The 27,123-nt window shown below is 40.8% G+C and overlaps 1 protein-coding gene across 7 annotated transcripts in view; it reads right to left on the bottom strand.

Annotated features, from left to right (window-relative positions):
* mtor (mechanistic target of rapamycin kinase) overlaps positions 1-27,123 on the bottom strand; it is a 131,402-nt gene that overhangs the window by 44,340 nt on the left and 59,939 nt on the right. For all 7 annotated transcript variants that reach the window (XM_037771753.1, XM_037771754.1, XM_037771755.1 and 4 more), the window contains 4 exons: positions 14,390-14,465; positions 11,035-11,174; positions 6,221-6,321; positions 4,843-4,958 (listed from right to left, as the gene is read on the bottom strand). In XM_037771753.1, coding sequence (XP_037627681.1) covers positions 4,843-4,958; positions 6,221-6,321; positions 11,035-11,174; positions 14,390-14,465 — 433 coding nt within the window. The remainder of the gene's footprint in view (positions 1-4,842; positions 4,959-6,220; positions 6,322-11,034; positions 11,175-14,389; positions 14,466-27,123) is intronic.

The raw sequence follows: 27,123 nt of genomic DNA, 5'->3' as shown, positions 1-27,123 counted from the left end.
GTGTCCTCCGGTGCTCCTAATGACATCTGCAAGATTTTATAGACTGGAGGAAAAACAACCAATCAGAACCGAGCTGGAGCCTTGCCGTCTCTGAGCAGCTGTCAATCACTCACAAACTCCGATCAAACGGTCAAACTAGACAGCGCTGATCAAGTATGATCCAAGATTCTGTTACTGTAATGCCTAATTCTTGCCTCAAACATCATGTAGTGTACTGTTTAACTGTAAAATGAAAAAGTTTGTGACCTGGCAGCCATGTTGAGATCAGTTGAGGAAATACCAAGCACCGCCCACCAGCCGGAGCAAACTTTCTCATTTTACAGCTAAACAGTACACTACAAGATGTTTCTGAAACCATTTTACCCAAGAAATAGGCATTACAGTAACATAATATTAATTCATATTTGATCAGCGCTGCCTAGTTTGACCGTTTGGTCGGAGTTCACGAGTGATTGACAGCTGCCTCCGATGAATGAAGAGCAAATAGGAACGCTCTCTCTCTCTCTCTGAAATGACCTGTGATTGGCCAAAGTCTCTCATCACGGGCTAGATTTTCTAAAGCCTGAAAACAGAGCCATGAGGAGGAGCAGAAGTGTAGTTTTCTCTCAGAACACTTGAATAACAATATGCTGAATCGTTATTATGGGATTTTTGCCCAATGATGCCAAAAATATTCTGCATACTGCCACTTTAAAACAGCTTTAAACTGCGATCCCAGCAGTGCCCAGCTGTAAGCAAGGCATATTCTCGGCCCTATAGGCCCGAGCCTCGCATGTGATTCACTCCGACATAAGCAACAGCGACGGTGGGCTCGTGGCTCATCTCCATGACATGACTCGGGAAGGACTCAGCCAGACATTTCTCTGTTCTCGGCTGAGATGGACGGCAGAGCGCTGCAACGCGTGTCTTTCGGTTTAATAAAAGACATTCACTTTTAAGGATTCTGTTATTCTACAGTATCGTCGTTTGTATTATCAATTGTTAGTGAATAAGAGGCATTTAGAAAAAAAAATAAAAAATACGATTACCTACCCAACGAACGAATAACTGAATAATAGTTGAATATTCGGGTCCAGCCCTAAACGTTTCTTGTACGGTCGTGACGCTATCGTGATGACAAAATCTGTCCACAGACAGACAGAAATATAAACACCTGGAATAGTACTCAAAACTGCTTCTGTGGGAGTTCCCTCAACACTGTGTGTCTCCAGGACCACGTTTTGCCATGATGACTCACAAGGTGAAAACAATACCAGTGTCACTGTCATGGTTGGTAAAAACAGCCAAATTTTGCATGAACAGTCAGAGAAAGGGAGAGGAATTGGAGAGAAGAATTCAAAATAGGGGCTGTTAGTCATGGTTTCTGCCATGACTGTGATGCTGATTCCCAAAATGGTTTCATGATGTTTAACCAATTGTCAGAGTACATTCATGCTCTAAAAATGTTTTTCCTACCTTCCTGTTTTTTAGGGTGCATTACTGTATATTACTGACTCATTTGTACTGAACTTCCACTTCCCTGGTTCTTTGTAACTGTACTACACTTCTCCAGAATCAAGGATACTGCAGACATTCCATCACCAGTGAGAACCCTGAGGGGTGGAAAAAACGTAACTGAGAGAAAGACCTGATCCAGAGCAGTAAAGGGGACAAACAAGGACACAAGAACTGAGGTTGAAAGCGTGCTGATTTCTCGGGCTTCTACAGCCAATGATTTTGGGAACTGTTATTAGTGGGAAGGTAAAATGAGGGAGGGGGACTGAGGAAGTTCTCTGAGGCCAGGATGCACAGCTGTTTCAGACCGACTCACACCAATTATTATTTTTTCTGCGGGGAGGGAAAGGAGGAATGGCGTGCCGAAACACCTCTTCAGGCATGCACAACAAGAGGAGGGCTTATGGCTGGGTGGCTGGGACGAGGTGACAATGAGGCTGCTTCTTTACGGCCTCCCCTCAGTTATGGTCCTGTTTACTCCTGAATTACTGCGCGGGGGCCTCATTGGAAATGTGCAGTCCAGACGACTCCTGATAAATGCAGTGTCTGGCTTCTGGCAGCACAAACAAACCGTGACCCAGTTTCAAGGTTTAGATCCAATGAGATTACTTTATCAGTACGGTGTGATATTAAGGCCTCTATGTGGATGTTCGGGCCAAATCAACTCAAAGATTGTAAAACCCATATTATAGGTTGATAAGATATATTAGGGCTGGGACGATACACCTAACTCCTGATTCGATACTATCTCGATACTTGGTCACAATATATATGTAATGCGATTTTTAAGTATTGCGATTCTACAAGTATTGCGATTCAATATTACGATTTATTGCCATTTTTTGTTAACTTTTTTAACACTAGACCATGGGAACAAGTGGAATCATACACTTCTAGGGACCTTTAATTTGGAAAATATCTAAATTAATACAGTTAAAATGATTTTCAGCATGTATGCAGTCAGAGATGTCCTGAAGTCAAATATATCAGTCATTGTCAGGAATTATTTAAAAAAAAATATTTCCAGCAACCCAAAAATCAAAGAATAAACCATTTCCCTCACAAATTAGTGGTATTTTTTTTTTTTAATTATAAGGGACATGTAATGTTTTATACTTCTGGTGAATATAATCCAGTTATTGCTAAGAAGTGAAAGTCAATTATACCTTCCATTCCAACGCCAGCGCCCAGCAGCAGACCTACGCCTCCGCCATTTTGGACTGTAATCGAGTCGACTACCATAATGCCGCCAATAAAACATACGCCTACAAAGTGCCATACAAAAGTAAAACTAAATTATTTCTATTTTATTTTCAAATTTAATGTCTCTACCAAAATGGCCTGTGTTTAACAATAAAAATATGCATGCTATTATAGCTATTTACTTATTTATTTATTCAACTTTTTTGCCCGGCTGCTTCCCAGAGGAGCATTAAATGAGCGATGGACATAAATGGAAGTTAGAACAATCCAGCATACAGATTTTGAGAGCAATCTCAAACCGACCATGGATGTAGAAGAGGTCGTATCCTGTGCTTTTGTCCTGCGTGTTAGTAAATAACCTACAACTACATTAAACTCTGTTTATGTCATGCTACTAGCACTACTAGCTACTGGCCGATAGCCGGTTGTTTGGGAACAGAGACGTTAATACATCCACCACGGTACAGGTTTACAGCATACAGCCCATGGGTGTATTATAAGATAATAAAAGTGATGAATTACTGCCAATATATCCATTATTACAGCCGCATACAGCTAGCAGGAAGCTGGCAGAACCAGATATGTCATATGAGCGTGCAGGACGGTGCAGTCTCGTGGGTCTGATGCACGTTCATTATGGTGAGGAAAATAACTGAATTTTACAACCTTTTGGAAAAAATGATTAAGATGAGGGCTATTAAAGTGTTCGTACTGGTAAGTTGATTTACCTTAAAAAAATATGACCCTCTGAGTTACAGACGGCTCTTTCTAAATCTATGGCTATGGACCCATTGGCGTTTTCAGTCCAAAATGGCGGCAGCGCTACCGCCGCTCCATCTAGTGGCTGTTGTCAAAAAAGCACCAGAGTTTTGTCTCTTTGCTTCTAATTCTTATTTCCAAATATGTATTTTGTTTGAAGTTTCCTTTGTTAACACCTTATTTTGAAAACCGGATGTAGTCACACTTGCATACTTCCGCAAACTTCGTCAAGTCCGTCGCTAGCTCTCCGGTCAGCTTCGTTCTCTTTATATATCCATGGTTAGCTCCATCGGGGCCGTTTGAATGCATTTAACATAAAACAATCGCGATACATAGGTGAATCGATTTTTTTCCCGCCCCTACTGGATATATCATGAATCTTGCCAGAACCACACAGTGCTTGCATGACATCATCGCTGGAACAGACCAAACACTCCAAGAGCACATGTCTGGTTGTTGGGGGGTACAGAGGGAGGAAAGGAACAGCCCTGTTGAATCAAAAGGACTTAAGTGCGAGGATTACCAACCACATCCGGAAGACTAGACTGAGCTCATGTTGACATTTAAGCTTTCACCCTCGCTCCATCTGCTTTTCATTCATTGTGAGCGGCCTTCATTGTCGCCAAGAGTCAAAAGTCTGCATTCCCTATTCAGCTGATATAGAATCTCATAGACCACACCTGGATCTAATCTCCAAATTAGAGAAGGGAGGGCGGCTGTGGAGGGATGAGGGGGCACAGAGAGCGGGTCTCCCGGGCTTTGTGGTGAAAAGGGGACTCGGAGGATGAGTCCAGGGAAATTGGAGGAGCAGGTGTTTACTGGTGTCAGTACTGGAGCTTGTGTTCGTTAGACATGCTGGCATCCAGCTCGAACAAATCCATCTCCGGGGACCATGAGCTCATCCAACATCCCCGACCTTCGTCAAATGAGGAAAACACCCCCCTGACCTCCACCAGACCTCGATGACAGGCAGACAGGAGGGGGAATGGGCTCTGTATTTGTTTGAGGCTCGAATGCTGTGATGATTTACAATTCCAAGAGTTGCGTAACATTTCCACACCAACATTGTAAAAGGCAAAAACAAAACAAACCTTGTACGCTTTATTCCTTTTAATGAAAAGCCTGAGCTGACGGGGGAATTTGATCCTGTCTGGAATAGCAGTAAAAGCCATTTTTATGTGTCTTTACAGTGTCGGTTTCCAGTGATTTTAACTTCTCGTACCTTGCTTTAAAGACTAATGAGAATTGCAGACACCACGAGACTAGGCGAATTCCCATGTGGCATGTCTTTATGAGATGTTTTCTAAGAATATAGACTTTTAATGTACATTGAATGGCGGGAAATCTCCTCCATTGGGTGTATTTGTGAGTGGTGATGTAACCCACCTGCTGGGCCAATGAGAAGAGGTCCTGATGCAAGGCTAGCACGGCTCTATAAAAAGCGCCATCATGTGTGTCTCTTGGGATCATACACGTGTACTCCTCCATGCTGTCCCAGTGCCCTGCAGAAACAACAATCACAATAAGAAAAACAGCACAGAAACGGAATGAAACATGACTGATTTATTGGATGTCTTGAGACCTAACTTAGCTGGTCTGGGGCAGATTGAAGTCTGGGAGTCGTCGTTACTGTTTTGAACTACAGTCCACCTCAGCTTACCATAATATAAATGATTGCAACCTCAACATTTTGCTACCCAATGTCAACAATAAAAGATGGTCTGAGTCTTCAGATGGACAAGCCCGCTGGTTGGGTTTCGTCTCAGAGTTCACGATTGACTTGAGAAAGTCAAAGCCACAGACCTCAGAGGATGCTTCTGCAGTGTGGTCCCTGCTTTTCTCCACCATTGCACGTTATGATATGTCAATGTTATGACTGGATACCATTCCCATCTGGTTCTGTGAGGAGGGACTTGGCAAGAGCTTTTTCACTGCTGCTCGGACTGATTGCATTGTTGTACCGAGTCAGGCAGAGGATGGCCTAAATGCTCCATGCACAAGTCTTCTCTTAAACTGCTACTACATATTTCATTGTTAACCTTTTCTTTCAAATACTTTCAATTGTACGTTAATATCTAACATGAAGTGGTTACCTAGACCGGTGGTTCCCAACCTGGGGTCACCAAAGATCTCAGGGGATGTGCCAGGATTTATCTGCTCTGACTAAAATCATAAAAACAAACTGACTGGATAATTTACACAAAAGTCTGTATATGAAACTATTTAAAAATATACATATTTTTGCAACTTCGTAGCAAAATCTAACAAAATATTCTGCTTTAGTCCATATTTGTTGGCGTTTAGCCTTTCAAAAGCGTCATTTTCACTGCGGTCAAAAACCTATTTACTCTCCCGCTTTGCGGCGCACAAAGGGAGGCCCACAGCTGTATTAACAGGGCAGTCTAGCAACAATATAATACCATAAATTACATATAGTTAACCACAATAAAAAAACAAATCAATTTCGTCTATACTATAGTAATTTAATAGTAAATAATAATAATTATAGTAAATTAATCAAGTCGTTACAAAAAGATCATATTATGTATCTGCATTTGCTTGGCGATATTTATGTTGACGATACTGACGAGTTATATTCGTTAAAGAAAGTCGACTCCTTTAATGCACTGAATCACGTTATTCAAAGTGAGGATTTTGTTTGAGGATTTGTCATTTTTTAGGGTGATGACGTCAGGGGGGGTGTCAGCTTTTCTTACATATAAGTAGGTGAGGCTTCAAGGAAAATAAGTTGGGAACCACTCACCTAGACCCCAGGCGGCGGCAGCTGCCATACGAGCCATCTTGGCCTGGGTTTCCTCACTCACCAACGTCCACTCCTCACAGCACTGCTGATGCAACTGGCCCCTGGAAAACATGAACCACAGGCTTCAGATGGTAGAAAAAGCAGATCCAGATTTATTCAGTCCCATGTTCACAGTGATGACATAGTTCATCATAAACTGGTCTCAGATATCACCCGGTGCCCTAATTGATCAAGTAATCAGGTGCAGACTATTATTGTATGCACTGCAGCATGGCATGGCTACATGGACCGCTAACAAGACACTCAATCAAGCAGTGCAAAAAAGGATTCTAAACAACCTAGAGTTATGCTCCGTCATTGTCATGGTGTCTGAGAGCTGTGGGAAAAAAATTGATAACCGTAGTGAATTGCAAAAAACTGTAGCTTTTAAAGCTTGTCTAAAGCAATGCTATACTGTGCTGGTCTAGTCTTTATTCTCAACTAGGGCTGTCAAAGTTAACGCGATAATAACACATTAACGCAAATTTGTTTTAATGCCACTCATTTCTTTAACGCATTAACGCAACTTGCAATTTTTATTTTGTAACAGACTCAGTTTTACAAAATACTGGCATCATATGAAACTAGAAAAACCTAAGGAATCCATCGGTACCAACCATGTCATACTAGCTTGTCGCAAAGGTGGTTAAGTAACGCTCCAAACTTTCGCTAAATTTTGGCAAGGAAAAACTGGCATGGCCATTTTTAAAGGGGTCCCTTGACCTCTGACCTCCAGATATGTGAATGTAAATGGGTTCTATGGGTACCCACGAGTCTCCCCTTTACAGACATGCCCACTTTATGATAATCACATGCAGTTTTGGGGCAAGTCATAGTCAAGTCAGCACACTGACACACTGACAGCTGTTGTTGTCTGTTGGGCTGCAGTTTTTTCATGTTATGATTTGAGTATATCGTTTATGCCAAATGCAGTACCTGTGAGGGTTTCTGGACAATATCTGTCATTGTTGTGTTGTTAATTGATTTCCAATAATAAATATATACATACATACATAAAGCAAGCATATCTGCCCACTCCCATGTTGATATGAGTATTGAAAACTTGACTAATCTCCCTCTGAGGTACATTTTGAACTGATAAAAAATGTGATTCATTTGCGATTAATCGCGATTAACTATGGACAATCATGTGACAATCATTGTGATTAAATATTTGAATCGATTGACAGCCTTATTCTCAACAGATAAAAAGGCTATTCTAAAGTCTTAATGATACGTCAAGACATGTCAAGACATTAATGTAATTTTTCTGCGCCAAACAACAATTGAAGAAATCCTTCACCGGCACAGCGGAGCACTTCCAGCCAAAGATGAGAAGGAGATAAGATTTGGATTCTTTTCCATCTGCTATTATTTATTTCTACATTTGTTCTTTTAAGATGAACATCTAAAAATCAGTGTACCGTCCCACAACAGTCTGATAAAACCAAGTATCGCAGCACACAGATGGATGTTCCCGTAGGGGTCAGGTGCACCTAACCAAGACTAATTCCTCATCGACAACAATCAGTGCGGCATTGTCCAGGACGAGATCAAACCCGCCGCATGTGTTTTACAGGCAGGATGCTGGAGCGAGCTTCGATGAGGGGAGAGAAAGAGGGAGGCAGGTTTGGATGGGGGTCAGTGAAGTGAAGCCGTTCTCCAGCTGCCTGGCTATCGTATAACATGAAAGCAACAAGTACAAAAAGCTCTGGTACACTGGGCGTGTGTGTGTGTCTACTGCGGACAAACAAGGAGAGTCCAGCGGGAGAAGAGCTCCAGTTATGATTTGACTCAACAGACCATTATTCACTGCTTTGGAATTTCAATTGACAAGTTATTCAAATGAATCTTAAAATTATTTTAGCAATGTAAAGAGTAATTTAAAGGCAAACAGTACAAATCACTGGTCCACCCACACAGGGTTGTTTTTTTTTGTGACTAATAAGAGCTCTTCTCAGGTCTCTGTGATCTCCCTCACTTTCTTGTTAGTTTCCTTGTACCTGTTTGTACGGGACAAATGGACCGTCTTCACGGCACATATCCACGATGACTCAGTTCCTTTAAGTGTTCCAGTAAGCCATGACAGTGAGCCAGCATGCACAGTACCTGGAGCAGGACACTAACTCACCTAGATGGAATGCAGTCGTTTTTTTAACGTTATCAATTACACCTGTACTTTCCTGCTATGATATGCCAAAATGTCTGACGTGAAAAGGTTCTATTAAACCTTTACTGTTTTTATTAGCATATCAATGTTACGTCATTTCCAGCATATCTCCGCCCAACTTCACCCTGAACAGAACCTAATCAGCCAGAATAACAGAACACAACTAGTGTTGAATATAGGGAATTGACATCCTGGTATTTTGCAGTAAATTCTAGCCAAAGTCTACTATCTTTTGCAAAGAAAAGAATATTATATGTACTGAAACAAAAAAGTACGGCTGCAACTAGGGTTGGAAATTAACTTTTTTGTCTACCTGCCACTTTGGCTAGTGGATTCCAAATTTTACCAGCCACTCAATAGATTACCATTGGTTTTTTTTAATGGTGAGTGAAGCAAATCTAGCAGCCACTTGCATATTTTACCAGCATTTGGCTGCAACTAACAAATATTTTGATATATGATTAATCTGTCGATTATTACTTTGATTAATCTTATTCATAAAACAAAACGTATTCCCTGAGCTCTTGTACAGTGCTCTTTTACAACACATTGGGGATGTAGCCATGCACTGAGAGTAAAAGGGCAATGTAACTAAAACAATGACAGATATTGTCCAGAAACCCTCACAGGTGCTGCATTTAGCATAAAATAATATGCTCCAATCATAACATGGCAAACTGCAACCCAACAGGCAACAACAGCTGTCAGTGTGTCAGTGTGCTGACTTGACTATGACTTGCCCCAAAACTGCATGTGATTATCAAAAAGTGGGCATGTCTGTAAAGGGGAGACTTGTGGGTACCCATAGAACCCATTTACCTTCACATATCTGGAGGTCTGAGGTCAAGGGACCGCTTTAAAAATGGCCATGGCCGTTTTTCCTCGCCAAAATTTAGCATAAGTTTGGAGCGTTATTTAACCTCCTTTGTGACAAACTAGTATGACATGGTTGGTACCGATGGGTTCCTTAGGTCTAGTTTCATATGATGCCAGTATCTTCACTATAGCTTTAAAACTCAGCCTGCTACAGCCTAAAAATCGCAAGCTGCGTTAAAGAAATTAGTGGCATTACACGTTACCGCGTTAACTTTGACATCAATGATTTATTGATTGTGTCGAGGCAGTTGTCACAATTGAATGACAACCTTTCCCAAACACTGACAAACTCCACTGATGAAAGAGATGATAAAAGATGATTAGTGGTTTTCAATTTGAAACTACCCAACATGTACTGTATCGTATACAGTATGCTTGACAGATAAAGAATATAAAGGGTGGATTAATACCTCGGATTGGCATTGACCTTAATATGACTCGCCACTGTAGCAGTGATGATTTAGCTAATTCCAAGTCCTCTCACATCTTTGGCAATCCCCGTGATTAAATAACTTCAAAACTTAAGATGGACATTCTAGACTGAAAGTTCAGTAGTTCAAAGCTGTCCAATACTCAACTAATGTTTGAGTTCAACTGTCAAAAACCTGAACAGCACTTTTAAAAAATCTCTCTCATCAGTTTTGGATTATCACAGAGAACCCTGGAACGATATCTTAGCTTATCTTAACAGGGAGCAATGTGATCTCTTAAGTCTGATCTCCTCTGACTAATGACCCGGTCATCTGCCAGCCTAACCCATCCACACACACAAACATAAACACAAAGCCTCTTCTCTACAGCTGAATCACTTTCTTGTAAATTACTGAATCATTTTCTTGTGAAATGACTCATAGGTGTACACAACAGTGGCACAAGGAGGCAGGTTACATAAGAAAAAATCGACATCTGCTCAGCGTCATGAGCTCTGTGTGACGGTCCACATATTTGGATCCCTCGGACATCTTGTGACTTTCTTTTTCCCTAAAACAAATTGCTCTCTGAAGGTGGGCGGCCGTTGTGGAGTTGAGCCTCAGCTGTGGTGATGTCTCATTGGAGCGGCGGCGCCTCTTGCTGCCGTTGGATGCCTGTTCATGCATTTCCCGGCAAAATTAGGAACTTCTCTCTCTCTTTTCGTCCAGTCATCAAAGGCCTAATGTCAGGACTCATTAGGAATAGGCCGCCAACGCAAATAAAAAAATGGGCTCACAGCAAGTATACTACCTCAGACTGTCTTTGGCCCATTAGAGCCAAGGCTAAAAACTGAAGAAACACATTTCTTCTCCATTTTAGCGCTTTGGTGAATCACACAACACATTTATACTAATAAGCCCACTGCAGTATGCTTTAGAGAACTAACTTATGGTAAATTGAATACATTAATACAGACTCTCTTTGTGTTTATACTAGGGCTGTCAAAGTGAACGCAATACGATGTAACAAACAAACAAACGGTTTAACGCAAATTCACTTTAACGCCACTAATTTCTTTAATACATGAACGCAATTTCTCTTTCGGAGGACGTAGCAGGCTCAGTTTTAAAGCTAGAGTGGAGATACTAGCATCATATGAAACTAGAAAACCAGAAGAATCAATTGGTACCATGTCATGCCAGCTTATTTCGAAGGAGGCTAAATAACGCTCCAACCTTACGCTAAATTTGAGACCTGAAGGCTGGAACACTGATTTGAACAAATTGTGGCAGCCCAACAGATATGACGACTGACATACCATTCTCCCAGGGCCTCTAAGCAGCGCATTCTGCCCAGGATGAGCTCTGGATCCTCTTTGTTCATGTCGATCTTCTTGTCGTACGCTACCAGGGCGTCCTCCCACTCATGGAGCTTCTCATACCAAGTGGCTTGGATTTCCTGGTAGAAAAAAACCAGAAACGAGTTACATGAAATTGGAACCATGTAACTATAAGAAACCACACAATGAACCTGAACTACGTCTCTGTGTTTCATCATGTTGCCAAAACATTTTTATCATCCAGAGCAGTGGTTTTCAAAGTCAGGGTTCTTTGAGGAGGTTCCAGGGGGACCCCAGCACAAAGGGGAACCATTTATTCTCAATATAAATCCATGCGTAAGTAACACAATGACAGAGTGTATGACTATCTCGGTCAGAGCTCCTGTAATAAAATATCTAAAAGCAAAAATCCTATCAGATGGGGGACCCTGGGACAAAATCCTATCAAATGGGGGTCTGTCAGTCCGTCAGGTTAGGGGTCTTTGACGTGAAAGAGTGTGGGAACGACTGATCTAGACCATCTGACAAAGGAACGACACTCCTTGTTCATTCACAGTCGGGCTTCCACAACTTTCACTATAATATTGCATGGCTGATTGGAGAGTCCCAACTTCATCAATCAATCCTGGACCTGTTATATGTAAACACTGACCTCCTGTGAAAGTGACTTCTAGGTATTGACTTCTTTTGGGAGATTACGTACATAGACCTCTTCAAACCTTTGCTTTACTGATGATTCCTAACTGGTATACTAAAGAGGGAAAGCTTGCATCCTCCAACAGTAAAGCTTTCCAAAAGATCACTCATAAACAAGGTTCCTGGAAGTGCACAGTCTAACTGTTTTTACTGAGTCTTTTCACTTATACCATGCTTTTACAGAGGAACATAAATGCAGTTAACAAAGGCAGAAGGAAAGACCTTTTCCATAGGCATCCTAATGATTGGGGGAAAAAAACATATGACTTGACTTTATACTAAAAATAGCCACTTCATAAAATCAAGTGAATGCATTCTATTAGAGAACACAGCATCTTCCCACCGCTGACCGCATACAGTCAGTTTGTCATCAACACCAGCTAAGCTTTGAATTTGAATTTGTGGCATCCGTGGATTCTAGTAAAACATTGTGTATTAGTAACTCTGCTCGCTAATGGATTGTTGATTTGTTTTTAACTGTTATAATAAAAATAGGTTATAATATTTTATTTAAACTAGAGTTTACACAACAAAGTTATAATTTCAGTCCGTAGCAGCCCATAAGATGAACGTCATGGCTGTTTAATGTTTTTTAAGTGTATCACTCAGTTAAATTAATTTGTATTGTCTACAGTTTTTTTTTGTGTTGTGCTTTTATATTTACTTTTCCTGTGTAAGAGTTTGATGTCAATACTGTACCTGTATGTGTTTATTAATTTACTGTTAAAAAAAAAACGTTTTGTATTTTTTCATGTTAAAAAAGAATAAATTACACTGGTAACACAAAATACCATATTGTAAATGCATCTCTATTTTACAACATGTACTGCTTTAGTCTGTTCTGTTATCATTATATTCATGATCGTACTGACCCTAGACTGTCGGTTACATCCAAACAACAAGCAAACAAAAAACAGCTACTAAATGATGCAATTTTTGTAACAGGGAGGGAGAAGGATCAGAACAACAATTTATGTAATTCATGTGGAAAATCTGTGTGATGATGTCCAATGCTGTTTGACAGTAATTCCATGTCTGGACCAGGTCCATCTAAACAAACATGAAACACTGTGTTTTCAGTAATAGTAGGGAGGAGGATTCCTGTACATGAACAGGGGAAAAAAAAGATTAAAAAGAAAAAGAGTGACATATGAAGTCACATAGGGAGTAAACCTACTAGTAATTATAGCTTCTGTCCAGCTGTGGGTCGCAACCGGGCATTTTGAGGAAGAAGAAGAACTGGCCAGTCCATCACCATTAATCCTTAAAGGCATTAGCATGTTCATTCTGCCTCGATCGAGTCTTGAACTCACAACCTCAGACACCAAGGGCAAGTCACTATTGAGCATAGTGCCCGGGGGAAACTACCACTTCACACTATGACTGAGGCAATCGCCAGGGTTGCATGTAAAGGCAGATTTCAAACTAGTGTCAAAAATTTTCCGAGACAAAATTATGAGAATTAGCGTACTTTGTCTCGACAACACAGAGCTGTCTATAATTTATTTTTATAAATATCAATTGCTCCATAAGTGACAAATTAATGTTTAAAAATGCTTGATTTTTATTGACTGCAATAGTTCACATGAGGATAAAATTCAAAATGTTGTCAAAAATGCAGTCTTTGAGATACAATTCTGAAATGTTATAACCCTACACCTACAGTGACCTCAATCTTTTTTCATTTATTTTTATGAACATTGGAGTTTTACTTAGCGAGAATTTGCATTAGCTGTGTACAGTACTGTTTACACTATAACATTTTGATCCACTGTGGGCTTAATTTTGAATAATTAAAAAATCTGGCTGGATCATTGGTGGAGGACAGTCTGAAGAAGCAGTGGAGCAGATTTTGTGTCAATTAAATGCAGGAGAGGATAGGTTTAATTAGTTTTAAAGCTTTTGAGAAAAACAGAGAGATAGACTTCATAATTTCTGCACACTTAGGACCTGCATTTGGTGGAAGTTGCAAAGTTGTAGCATGTACGGCTGATGTGTTTTGAAGTAGCGTCACTATCAGGACTATTGGCCCACAAAGCCGGTTGAGGAAGTTTAGCAGCCTAGCTGCTCGGCCCCTAATTACGGTTTGAAACATAACATCCTTTTGCCGCTGGACAAATGCACAAAGTCGTCCCAAGTAGTTTTTAAAAAAATACACAGCACAGACACATAAAAGGTGTGCAAATATGCAAGAAGATCCAAACATCCTGTCCATTGGATGAAAAAGTCCATAATTTTGCTCCTTGACTACTGATCAACATAGCAGATGGTTTTTCCACGTGCTGCACATTAAGAACAGGGTGTTCTGGGGGCATGTGTCTCAAATGGCCCTGATCCCCATGTGTGTATTGGGGAAAGGATATCCCAGGAAGACGTGGATGTGGACAAGATACCTCATATAATACAGCCCGCTGAGAAGGTATTCAATCTGAAAATGCATCAAGAAATGTGAAGGTTGTTACAGGCACGAGTGACAAAATGTTTTTTTTTGCAGGTGCCCTTTGCAGCCGCTGTGCCGATGTAGTGGTACGAAAGGAAGGGCAAAGTTTTTTGTCCCGGTGTCAGTCTGAATGCAAGATAAGGTTTTATTTTTTGGTTGGAGCCAAAAAAATTATCCAAGGGAAAAAAAAGCACTCACCAGTTCACCAAAATGCTTCATGGCGTACTCCAGCACCCCAGATGCGGCTTCTGGCTGCTGCAGTTTATTGTTGATGCTGCAAGAAATGACACAAGCAAAGACGAGCTTTAAGATCAATTCTAACACAAAACTAGGAATACAACACCTGGGGAAATCTCTGGTTCAATATGTGGACAATGTATAGATGCAGGTGCTATTGTTATTACAAAAAAAGCCATTTGTCTAGGTACAGCTGTCTCACCATACTACAGTAGCCAACTTACTGTACAAGCTGAAAATCCATGTATAGTTCTCAAATGAAGTAGTTAGAAATGGTAGATTTGCACATTGTCGTGAGTGATTACACAGGTGGGTAATCAAGTACATGTTGAAAGTATGTCAAATGTCTAACTGACCTTTTCTGGTAGAAACTTTTGACATGTGTTGACATAGCTAAAGCTAACATTGATTCCAAGAAATCCCCCTTTCCTCCGCAATTTGTAATGTAATTGGCTTGCACTGAAGTGTGTTGCTGCTAAATCCACAGTTAACCTGAGGAGGGAGTAGACACCAGCCAGCACATATTAGCGGATAAACGCTAAGATTTTTAAGCACGGGTCACCAAGCCCCTAAATTTGGTGGCCAAAGTACATTTTTGGTGGCCCGAATGTAAACGTATGTTTATATTGTAAGAAAAATACAGAAAAGGCAATTTAACACAGCCTTCCTTAATTGTGTCATTAACAGAATGAAAATATGTAATTATTTAAATTGAAAACTCAAGTTTGTTCTCTGACAGTCTCTAACTGCACACACTACAAAAGATAAATGATTGATACATTATTTGCTTTGATTTAAAAAAAAAAATCTGTAGTAGTTTTAATTCTGTATTATGAGCTGCTTAGAGTTAGTGTTAGGAAGTTAAACAGGTCATAATTCACTCTCTATTATCTATTTGATATTGCTGTGAAATCATCTACTTCAAACAACTGGATTTATTCCAAGTTTCTCACCAAAAACTACATTTTACAAGATTACAGTTAAACACATCATGATAACGTTATAATTTACCTTCGCCCAATACTGATTTTTACAGAACAGAGCTTAAACGCATCGTAATGTAACTCATTGGAACCTCCATTAACGTTAGCTGTTAGCTCCATTATTTAGCCAAGCTGATTTGCGCTGCCCACTGGCTGCTAACAGCTAACAACTATAGGGACTAGATAGCGTTAATATCTTCACTTCAACTTAAAAAAAATCAGCCTTTCCTCATTCATTGCGCCGCTTTCAAAGCGTCTGTCAAAAGTTCAGTTGTGCTGTGCAGTGCTGAGTCGCTCACAGCCAGTTAGGATACTCCCATAGAAAACAATGCAATCAAACTTTGTCGATGACACATGCTCGCATCGCATTCACTTAGTACACAGACACTGTAATCTCATTGAGACACGCAGCCTCATTATAAAGAGAGACCTGATAAAACTTGGTGGCCACAGGGAGCCATCTACAGCAGATATTTGGTGGCCACAGAGTAACTTTTTGTGGCTCTGGGTCATCGGGCCGTGGTTAATGTTGAGCCCTGCACCACCAGGAGGTTCAGGCTTTTCTTGTCATATCCTACCTTGAAGGCGCAAACCAAAAAGTAAGAGTGAGAGTGCAGAGACAAGGTTGTGATCCTTCACCGGCTTCCCACCCACAAACACCCCTAACTGAGAATACTAGAAAGCAGAACAAAGCCCAGTGGAAACACTACCTAACATTTAACCCCAGGTTTCTCCGGGGGTGAGTGAGAATTATGTCCCTGAACCATCTGTCTTCAAGAAAAGTCATTTACCCAACAATGACGCAGTCTCACCATTGTCAACTAAGTCAACTCGGAAACCGGCTTCAATGCATTCTAGCAATGTAAAATAAATGTTTCCTCTTTCAGCAAGGTCTTTATTGTGAAAGGTAAATTCACCTATTGACATTTGTCACGCTTGTTTGACAAATGATGCGTTATCTGTCAAGACACCACAATTCCCGTTTGTACACCATCCATTCACCCGCACCGCCACTACCACATCTGGAAACACTCACACGAACCGCAAGTCTATATTTCCTCAACTGCGAAACCCGTGTGCAGCCAATACATCTGTAAAATGTAGCGTTTGAAGAGGGCTGGTATGCAATGGAGTTCCTGAGGACAGCAGGCGAAAGTTAATGAAGGATACTTGAGCATATATGTCAGAGAGTTGCTTTGACATAGGGTAAAGGCCAGAAAATGTGATGAAATGGCACAGCGAGGGGTCATGCCAAAGCTTGGGGAGCTGCTGGTGCAGGCCTGCGTGATGACAGGTAAAATAACAAAAAATCACAACGGGAGCTATCTTGTACATAGTTGGAAACAGAAGACAATGTGACTGCTGGAAACAACTTTCAAAAAGCACTTGCTGACTTCAGGGACTCAGTGCTCTGAGTTGCTATTCATGTGCCAATATGTGACCCATATAGAAAGACTTCATGCAACTAAGAATGCATCAATCCAACTGATTCTTTCCTGATACTGAGTACTAACAGAGTGCTGATACCAGTGATGATACCAATGCAGTACCGGTGCTGTTTTAACATTTACAATTTAAAATCTGTGTGGAACTGTGGAAGTGTTCAAACAACAATATTTCATGAACAAATCACTTTTTAATACTAAAAGTAGGGGTGGGAATCACCAGAGGCCCCACGATACAATATTATCATGATACTTAAAGATAGGGTCGACGATGTTGGAAAGCTAGCATAATTTGAAAGTAACATCGCCTCAGGAGCTCCGTCTAAACCCACCCCTTCTCCTCGGGGCTCCTTCCAAGGAAACGCATCCCCCCACACACATGCACGAGCACCGCCGCATCGTAACTACTACACAGACACAGAGCGGAGAGAGGACCTCAACTCAACCTCATGACAAGTAACCGCGGCAGTGCTACTGCAGGGCTGAGTTCTCTCTTCCATTCTCAAGTAAACGTGCGGCGGCGACGTCGCGCTTTGAGTTCAGGCTGTTGCACGCCAAGGGTAGAGTACGAGCAGGGAGGCAGGGAGGCAGGGAGGCAGGGAGGCAGGGAGGCAGGGAGGCATCTGATTGGTTCTTTCCAAGCGGACCGCGAGGCAGTGACTGGTAGACCTTTTTACAGGATTACAGCAGCTACAGATGACGGCTCTTTTCCGCTCCTTTTTCAGAGCTCATCAGTAATGGATCGCTGTCGGGGTGTAAAGACCATTTCAACCAATATAACAGATAGTGGAGACTGGAGAACATCATCAACTCTGCCTTTAAATCACAACCTTTTGTGATTTGAAACATTTTGCAATATGCTGAGTATTGCGATAAGATTAGGGGTGTAACGATTCATCTACTACATGGATTTATATTCCTACGATCTAACTACATGGATAGGTACTTGGTGAGTTGTCCTTCACGGAGGGACATATATTGATCTAAAATCAATTTTCAAGGTAAATAATCTATTGTATCTAGCACTAAGAATTTGCACATTGCATTTAAGCACAACAAACGTTATATGCAGAGTCTGAAATTAGCACGCCCCACCCGCCAAATGCGGGTAAATTGTTGGCAGTGGCGGATAAAATCGTCAGGCCATCCGCCACATTGGCAGGCAGGGAAAACGCTACTGATGGGAATAGAGAACTGATTCCTACTTATCCGATTCTTTGGCATGGTATGCCTCCGTGTCGATTCCTCTTATTGATGCTTTCCGACAGTTATGCATGCACAATAACGCAATGGCATTCGCACCCTGTATCATGTTTCAGTTAGCCTGATGTCTTGTAAGCATTTTGTTAGAAACAATGAGACATTATTTTATGAGCATACCGCATGGGATATGCATCCATCCACTAACTATAAGCGCTTATCCTTTAGCTATAAGTGCTAATCACGGCACCACAGAGCAGCCTGACATGAAATATTATGTTATTAATTTAAAGTTATTGGCCTCCCTCCCCAAAAAAAAGCTCTGCTAAAGTGCTCTTAAAAGTAAACTGTTTTACAGTTACAACAAGATCTTCAGAACTGATGACAAACTAAACCAAACAGTGACGCAAAATATCCCTCATATCTTTTGGTCTTGCGTGACAATCAATAATGTCTTTTTACACACTGTAGTATTTCAAGTAATTTTTCAAAAGACGCCGGTGTAAACAGATGACGGAGGGTTCAGGACTTAAGGACCTGATGGAAATCAAACTAGACAGAATGTGATTGCATAACAAAGTGAGCTCATTTTAGTAAATAAGCGTTTGTCTTTGACTCTCGAGGGGGTTGATGGAGGGCCATGCACTCTTTCAGCAACCAATTAAATAACTATCCAACAGTCTTCAATAAACACGACTACCATCCAGTATTCTGACGATATCACGCCGGTATGTTGTGTATACTTTGAAATTTAAATTGGACCAACAAATTAGTACCTGTTGTCAAATAATCAACTCAGCACCAAATGGACAAAGAGCTGCGAGGCCTCCATGTCCCAGCGCGCACAAGCTGCTGAGGTATGCTAAAGCTGCCCAGATGTGATTTCATCTGAGGAGACGAATCAGAATAAGGGCTTTCTCTCCTGCGGACCCTGGAGATTTCATTGTCCCTCAGCTGAAGCCATCTGGCTGCCAGCTCCGAGCACACACAGTTTAAACGCATCCAGATGACGAGGCTCACGTAACGCTCTCCTCAAGTTAAAAAAAGTCAAACTATTAGCAAGCAGAAAACTTCTTGAAACCCCCGTCGAGCCTCTCTCTCGTGCAGGGCCACAAGTCTCACTTCCTAACTGGAACTTTTTCTCAGATTTGCTCGTGGGACACATGGACAAGTCACTGAAAACAGCTCGAGCTTGAGTTCTCTCAACTGTAAAACCGTCATGGTTTATTAGATCAGGCCATGAAATTTAGACAACGTGCTGTGCATCCTGAATCAGATTTCTTTGAGGTTTAACTCTTAAACCCTGAGTGAGGTTAGCATACGGCTCTTTTCCACAAAAGTTCAGGAGAGAAGATGTAAGAAAATATCGAAAATATGAAATATCGCGTTATTATTTTTTGTGATTCTGTATCGATTCTCAAAAAGACTATACATTTTTTAATTAATAGTTTACATGCAAAGATGAACTCAGTCAATACTTTATTTAATTTGCAAAGATATGTGCCACCTCAGTGTATGAGCCCTCTCAAGGTAGTGCTATGATGTTGGATGTTACAGGGACTATGATAAATGCAAATACAGATCCCACTGTTCTGATTGCAGAACAAAAGTCTACTTTTTTTACTCAGATTTTATGCATGTGGTGGTGTGTTCTTTATACTATGACAGTTTTCCTAAAATTAGATATAAAAAAAAAAGCAATACATCGCCTTACTTACAGTATCACAATATAACTGCAATATATTGAATGGTATCCCCTTTATCACGATACGTATCGTATGGCCAGATTCTTGCCAATACACAGCCCTACTTGATACCACTTTTTAAATGCACAAGAAAGGTCAGACTTTATAATGTAAACAAAACTAAATAGGCTGAATTAAATAGCATATATACCGGACAAATGCCGACCCTATACCCACATTTGGCCGAATACAGAAAGAACAGTTTGTCTTTCAGCACATTTTTATTGCCCCTTCTATTAGAAAAACAGAGCACTAAAGCATTGCTATTCAAACATCTGACCAGAGGAGAAAGAAAAACAATCACCTTAAACAGACTCATACCTTGTATTTGGCTGTTAACTATAAAACATGTACAGCGATGGCATATGTTTTTTGGCATATTTTAATCAGAAATGTTGACCGAATCTTTCAGGTGGGACCTACGTGGAGGTAGAGGCACGGTGTTAAATGTCGAACACAGAGAGAAACGAATCACTTACATTCTACTAATGTGTCTCAAGAGTGTAACACAAATGATTTATCACATATGCAAACTCTAAACCAGCACGTGTACATTAGATTCTGATTCATATAATACATTTAGCCATGATTGCCTTGGGTCAGAAAGCACCGAGAGGGAGTAGAACATTTATATTATTTTCTTTTCAAATGTTAAACTCTAGAAAGAAAATCCCCTCCACTCCAATAAAGTAATCTGGGATCCCCATCTGAACTATTCTAAAGTTGCTTGGCTTTTGCATAGAGAGGAGAGAGAGCATGATCCCTGAGGAAATTGCAGATATTTCCCTCCCGAGAGGGTAAGATGTACATGAATATCACAGAGAGGAAAAACCGGGCCTCACTACTGGACCTAATCTAATCTAATTAGGAAGATATCCACTTGATCCTTACTGATTGTTGGGCCCTGTGCTTGCCAAGTGCTGACTCCATTCCTTAATGTTCAACATAATAACTTGGGAATGGCTATCTAAACACTGTTCAAGGAAAAGCTGAATCAAGGTCTATTGAATTGATTCACTTTGGGCTTTTTTTTTTTACTTTTAATGCTGTAAACAAATGTTTAAGTTCAGATGTTTCTTAAAAACGTCTTATATTGTATAATATTGGCAAAGGTTATCAACAGGCATACAATGTAAGTACACCGATTCACCACTGAAGACAGGTGTACTGTATACAGACACCTGTCCCGCAGGACTCTCATGAGGTGGAAGCTGCAAATTACCAAACTTAGTGATTGTTCAAGCATGGAATTTTTTTTTTATAAAAAACGTTCAATTCAAATACATACAAAAATGTAACCATATGTAAAGGTTTTAGGGATAGTCCGGGTGTTTTGAAGTGGGGTAGTATGAGCTACTTATCTATATTCAGTGTATTACCTACAGTAGATGGCAGTTGGCACGCCCCCAGTTTAGAGAAACAGACACAAACGTCCACAAAAGTACATTGCTTTGCTCCCCTGTCGGTACTCCTGTCTGCTTCTTCAAGCTGGGGCCGCGCCGACTGCTATCTACTGTAGGTAACACACGGACTATGGATAAGTACCTCATACAACCCCACTTCAAAACACCCAAAATATCCCTTTAAATATGAAAAAAAATCACAATGTGAAATCCCAAACATAGACAACATGTGACTTAGGAAGAAATGTATGTAAGGACACTGTTGTTGAAATGGCCATGAAGGAAGCTTGGAGCTGGAGCTGATCCACTAGTGGAGTTGAGCAAGAAGTTAGTTTAATCATTTACAAGAGAGAAACAGCTGCCAGTATACATTATAAAATCTTTGGTTCATGGTTTGATTTGGTTGAAAGTTGCTGGAGGCGTAAATTTAGACGACGTCTAGTAGGCCGAGTCCTTACATGTGACAACTGATGTGTGACAAACAGCAACTGATTGGCCGGTCCAAGTGGCAGATCTTTCACACCGCTGAGCCGTACGCTTGCTCCACTGCAGCAGAAATGGAAAAGTGACACTAGCTGTCTGACACTTCTTTGGCCTTTGTGCCTAAAGAACCGTTCATTGGTGGGGCAGCCAAAATGCAATCAGCAATATTCCCAGGCAGAATGAACCCAACTGTCTAGCACCTTGGGGGGAGTTCTTTCCATTGCACAGGCCTTGTCCGAGCAGACTACAGATGAGAAACGCGTGACGCTACAACTTTGCTGACAACACTCACTATGCTGCTTAACAAAACACCCCAAGGCCCCAAGTGCATGAGAAGGCCATTTTGAGAAATTAAAAGGAAATAAACACCCCATCCGAGATGACCTCATGTTTACGGGAACACATGTCAAGCAGTGGGAGTCGCTATGGAGGACCTAGATGGAGAACCTGTTTTACAAAACAATAGAGTGCTACAGGAATGAGTCCCAAAACCTGGAAATGAGTTTTAGCACTTCCGGTTCACTCGTCAGGAAGTCAATGGGTTTTTAAGATTAGTTTTTAGTTAGATGCCTGAAAAAAGGTCTGTGGTTAACACAAGCTGAAGAGATTTTAACGTTTTGTTCCACGACATAAAATACATCAATAAATATCCCACTCGTGAATTATGAAGCCTTTATGTGTCTAAAAATGGCGGTTGCTAACAAGTAGCTAAATGAGACTACTAAACATGTTCAAGCCCACTCGTCCGCCTTTGCGGCCTCGTAGGGATGTCACAGTACCAGAAATCTAGGAGTCCATACCAATACCAGTGAATTTCCACAATTCTCGATACCAAATTCGATACCACGCTAAAAGAAACAATAAATCCCATGTAATATGTACATGTGTCTATATATATCCTCAGAATGCAAGCAGTAGTTTAAATTCCCTGACATGGTGACATTTCACTGGGTATAGGCTACCAGAGGTGGGACCAAATCATTGTTTTGCAAGTCACAAGTAAGTCTCAAGTCTGTGACTCAAGTCCCAAGTCAAGTCCCAACTGGTCTCCCCACTCCTCACCTCACCACCTTCTACAGGGGCACCATTGAAAGCATCCTGACATACAGCTTCACTTCCTGGTTTGGGAGCTGCAGGGCATACGAACAACGGCAGCTAAACGGGATTGTGAAGACAAGCCAGCAGAATCATTGGTGCCCCTCTCTCCCTTTCCTGATGGAGATCTACCAGCAGCGCTGCATTCGCAGGGCTTCCTCCATCATTAAGGACCCTCACCACCCTTCTCACGGCCTGTTCTCCCTCCTGCCGTTCAAGAATGCAAACCTCTACAAAAACATACCTTGAACACCGCTTAATTAAGTGTTGCAACTATTGCATTTTTGCTAGATTGAAGGACTTCCCAAAAATAAAATAATATTAAGATGGCCTTTTTTTCTAAAACTCTTCTCCTTTGTTCATTGTATCACAGTGACCAATGTAGCATGAACTAGCTTTGTTTTCCTTCTCTGTCTAGAACAAGTTGCACCGACAATCCCACTCAGACATCAGTCATGGGCAATTAGAAAATGATTGACATTAATGGGCCCAAAAGATTCCTATTTTTTCAGCTGGATATTTTTTTAGCAGCATGACGGAGCTTTGAAAGAAAATGATACCGTACTACTGACTGTTGACCCGTGAACCAGATGATGAATGACGGCAGGCCACGGCCAGGCAGATTTATTTCTATAACCCAGAGATAAATCAACAGTTTTTACCAACGGCAATGAATTTAAATATTTGAAAAGACAGTGAAGGCAATGAAAATAAAGTAGAAAGAGAGAAAATAATAATAGACAAAGTAACACATGTTGAAGTATCCAAATGTTAAAGCTGCTCAATTACTACAAAAATCTTTGAGAGCAAAATTAAGAAGCTAGATTCATGAAGAACTTTGTGCCCTACCAAACAATTTAATAGGGCTGGGCGATATGGAGGAAATCAAATATCACAATATTTTTGACCAAACATATCAATATTGCAAAGATATTGTAGGGTTGACCATTGGTGCTTTTCCAAAGTATTTACACAATGATATTTTGATAAATAATCATCAGTAATGTGGATATAACGACTAAATTTGTAAATAGAACAGCTAGAACAGTCTGGTAAGTTCCGAAAATCAAATCACTTTACTGTAATGCAGCCTTTGAAACTAGGAAAAGACAACCATATTATGCCATATTACAATATCCAAAATCTAAGACGATATCTAGTGTCATTTCACAATATCGATATAATATCTATATATTGCCCAGCCCTACAATTTAATCATGAACACATTGGTTGTATAAATATAAATGGTGATGATTACGGCAAACAAAAGCATAGCAGACATCCCCATTGACAGTTGCGCCGGGAGCAGGGAGCTCCATTCCTCCCCGCAGGTAGTGATGGCGCAGCGAGCACTAAGCAGCGAGGTCCGGGTGAGGGGTGCTGTAAAGCGACACCTTCACCACGGGCCTTTCCAAGCCGACATAGAGCCAGTCGCGGCGCACCACCACGGAGGAAATACGCCCGACGGGGGCCAGCCAGCGCCGGGGAGAGTTCCCATAAGGGGATCCTCCCACACCGAGTGGCCATCCCTGAACCGCCGAACGGGGCGAATGCACAGCGCCGTAAAGGAAAGGGGTGCGCTAGATTTATAACACACGACAAAACGAGAGCGCCATTGCGAAACGGAATGCGGCACAATAATCTTTATGTTGATTATCTTGTTTTCATAATCGTTGGAAGCCAAAATCGTAAATTTAATTTATTTTCGATTAATTGCACAACCCTACCAAATATGAACAAACTAGTTATCTAAACAATACTGCTGCTTGATACTGACATCCTACATCTTACCTTTTGCTTCTGAGAGTCTAAAACTTTAAAAGCCAAACAACAGAATTATCTTAAACTGTTTGAAGACCAAAGATACGGTGCTTTCAGAAGTGTTGTGACATAACCAACGCTCCAACAGACAACATCATATCTGAACTGTGTCATTCAACACCATCTAAAATGAAAACCTAAATCTTAAACTTGTAATACATGAACACAACATGAATCTTCCAAGATCTGGCATGTGCATAGCTTCTATGGAAATAATGAGCGACATGTTGTCATTATTGAACACAGATTGGCCTCTGTGTGTTCTAAGAAAGAGCAGTGCATCACTGCATGAGTTAGGATAGGAAGTGGTTACCTCACCCGCTTCCTTCCAGATTGCCCTGGGATGTGTGGCTAAAGGAGGGGTTGAACTCATCTCTGACACTGACTAGCCCTTTGTCTCTCATTTCTCCAAAGAACGTCAAGACAAAAAGGTGGTTGTTTCATCACCGAGCAGATGCCGCAGCATGGGGAAACACTTAGTATCCCTTGACTTGAAACAATTTCTTCGAAATGACCAAAATCAGCTCTCAGTGAAGCTCATCATAAAGCTTAGATCTTTGGAACGTGGCAATGTACAGAGCAAAAGGGCAAATAACACGTTATGAACAGATTTTTAACAAGGGTATTGCAAATAATGGAAAATTAAAGAAATGTCCCTGTTGAAATGGTTTACATAGAGAAAACAGGTCGACCATGTATTGCATGATTTCCCAACATTTTTCTGTTTTGTGTTTTTCCTCAAGGAAGCTAAGCGTGTTAGGGGGCCATTGAGACATTAGCTGGAGAAACCATTCCACCCATGTTTACACCACACTATCACCACACTGGGACACCACTGCAGAATGTGTCTCCTGGGCTCCTCACCTTCAGGTCAAAAGACCATCACAACAAAGCGTCTCCAGTGGCCCCCCCCCCAAAAAAAAATATCCCGACAACTACCTCATTGGAATGCTGCCGTTGCTATGTGGACAAAGAGATCCGTATGCTATGTGTTTTGGAAAGACTTGAGTTTCCGCGTGCGACGTATTGACTATGTTTTCAATGAAATTTTCCATTAAAAATTTCCAATGAAAGATGCCAGTTCTTTGATATATTTATTTTGCTTTGTACTGTTGTCATTGACTCATCCTATAATTAGATTTTTCTCCTAAACAATGGAAACATGCAGCAGGTGCAGATGTCTCATTTAAACAAATGGATTACATCAGAGTCATAAAACAGCAAAATATCAGATGGCATTTATATTTAATATTTATACTTATACTAGTTCCACTGTGTTCAAATTTATTAAAAGTCACAGTTTTTGCATATTCGCTTACTTTAATTAGACCTCATTAAATGCCTGAGATCAGTCTCATACCCACAAAGCTAAAACACTTAACGGTTAACTTCAGTATTTTTAAACCTGGGCCTCTTTTTCCCATGTTTTTGTGGCAAACTGACTAATAGCGACAACAATTTCTGAAATTGGTCCTGTATTGAAGGAGAGCACTGTAGAAATCAACTGCTCATGGACTGCAATACGGTGCTTCAGGAATGAGTCCTAAAACCGTGAAATGAGTTAGCCTTTTAGCACTTCCGGTTCCCTCGTCTGGAAGTCAATGGGTTTTTTTTAATGGATTTTTAGTTAGATGCCTGAAATAAGGTCTGTGGTTAACAACAGCTAAATAGATTTTAACGTGTTTAACGTGAACAAAATGTGTAAGTATCATAAACTTTTGTTTGCCACAGAGCTTATTTCCTTCAATAATCCAAAATCCAATGGAAAAAATCCCCATGGCTTTTGTCGAGGGAACCACTGTGATTCTAACTTCTTGTTTGGCCTATAAAAATATGTCTCTGCACCACTCTATATGGTGCTATTGGGGCAAGCTGGCACTGTCATTTATGTCCACTAAAAGAGCTTTTTTTTGTCATGACAGGCTCTGATTATCATTATAAGTGCCTGACATTATGCAAAGAGTCCTGCTCAAGGAGAAGTCTTGTTCTGAAATCGCGATTTTGCCGACGTGTTGTCAGAAGACAGTGGTGGAATAGTGGAATACATCCACGTTGGAAACGTAACAAAATGTAACAAACATTGCAACAGAAAATACAAAGGGGCCCATTTAGAATGTTTATGTTGTCAAGTTTGAAAAAGGTCCATTCAGATATTCAGATTTCACAACGAGACTTCTCCTTGAGCGGGACTTGGACACAATACAAACAGACCAGATCAAGCAAAAAGTAAAGAAAACATTTTATTTTCTCTGTAGAGTCCTTTCCATAATGCTGTTAAACACGTATAACAATCTGAGCCTGTCAGTGGCAAAAAGATGCAGTTTTAGTGAACGTAACGTTACATTGACGCTGCTCATTGATCTCACAGCTCATTTTCGCAACTGCCGGTTACAGCGTTCTCCCTAAATACTGGACCAATTTCATCAATTGTTGTCCCCATTAGTCACTTAGACACAAAAACATGGGGAAATGGGGTCCAGGTTGAGTTCTCCTTTAATCTTTAGCAAAAAAAAACCAAGG

The sequence above is a fragment of the Sebastes umbrosus genome, chromosome 6 (assembly GCF_015220745.1).
Source record: "Sebastes umbrosus isolate fSebUmb1 chromosome 6, fSebUmb1.pri, whole genome shotgun sequence".
NCBI lineage: Eukaryota > Metazoa > Chordata > Actinopteri > Perciformes > Sebastidae > Sebastes > Sebastes umbrosus.
The sequence above is the reverse complement of the archived record's forward strand: the minus strand, read 5'-3'. Positions and strand labels throughout refer to the sequence as shown.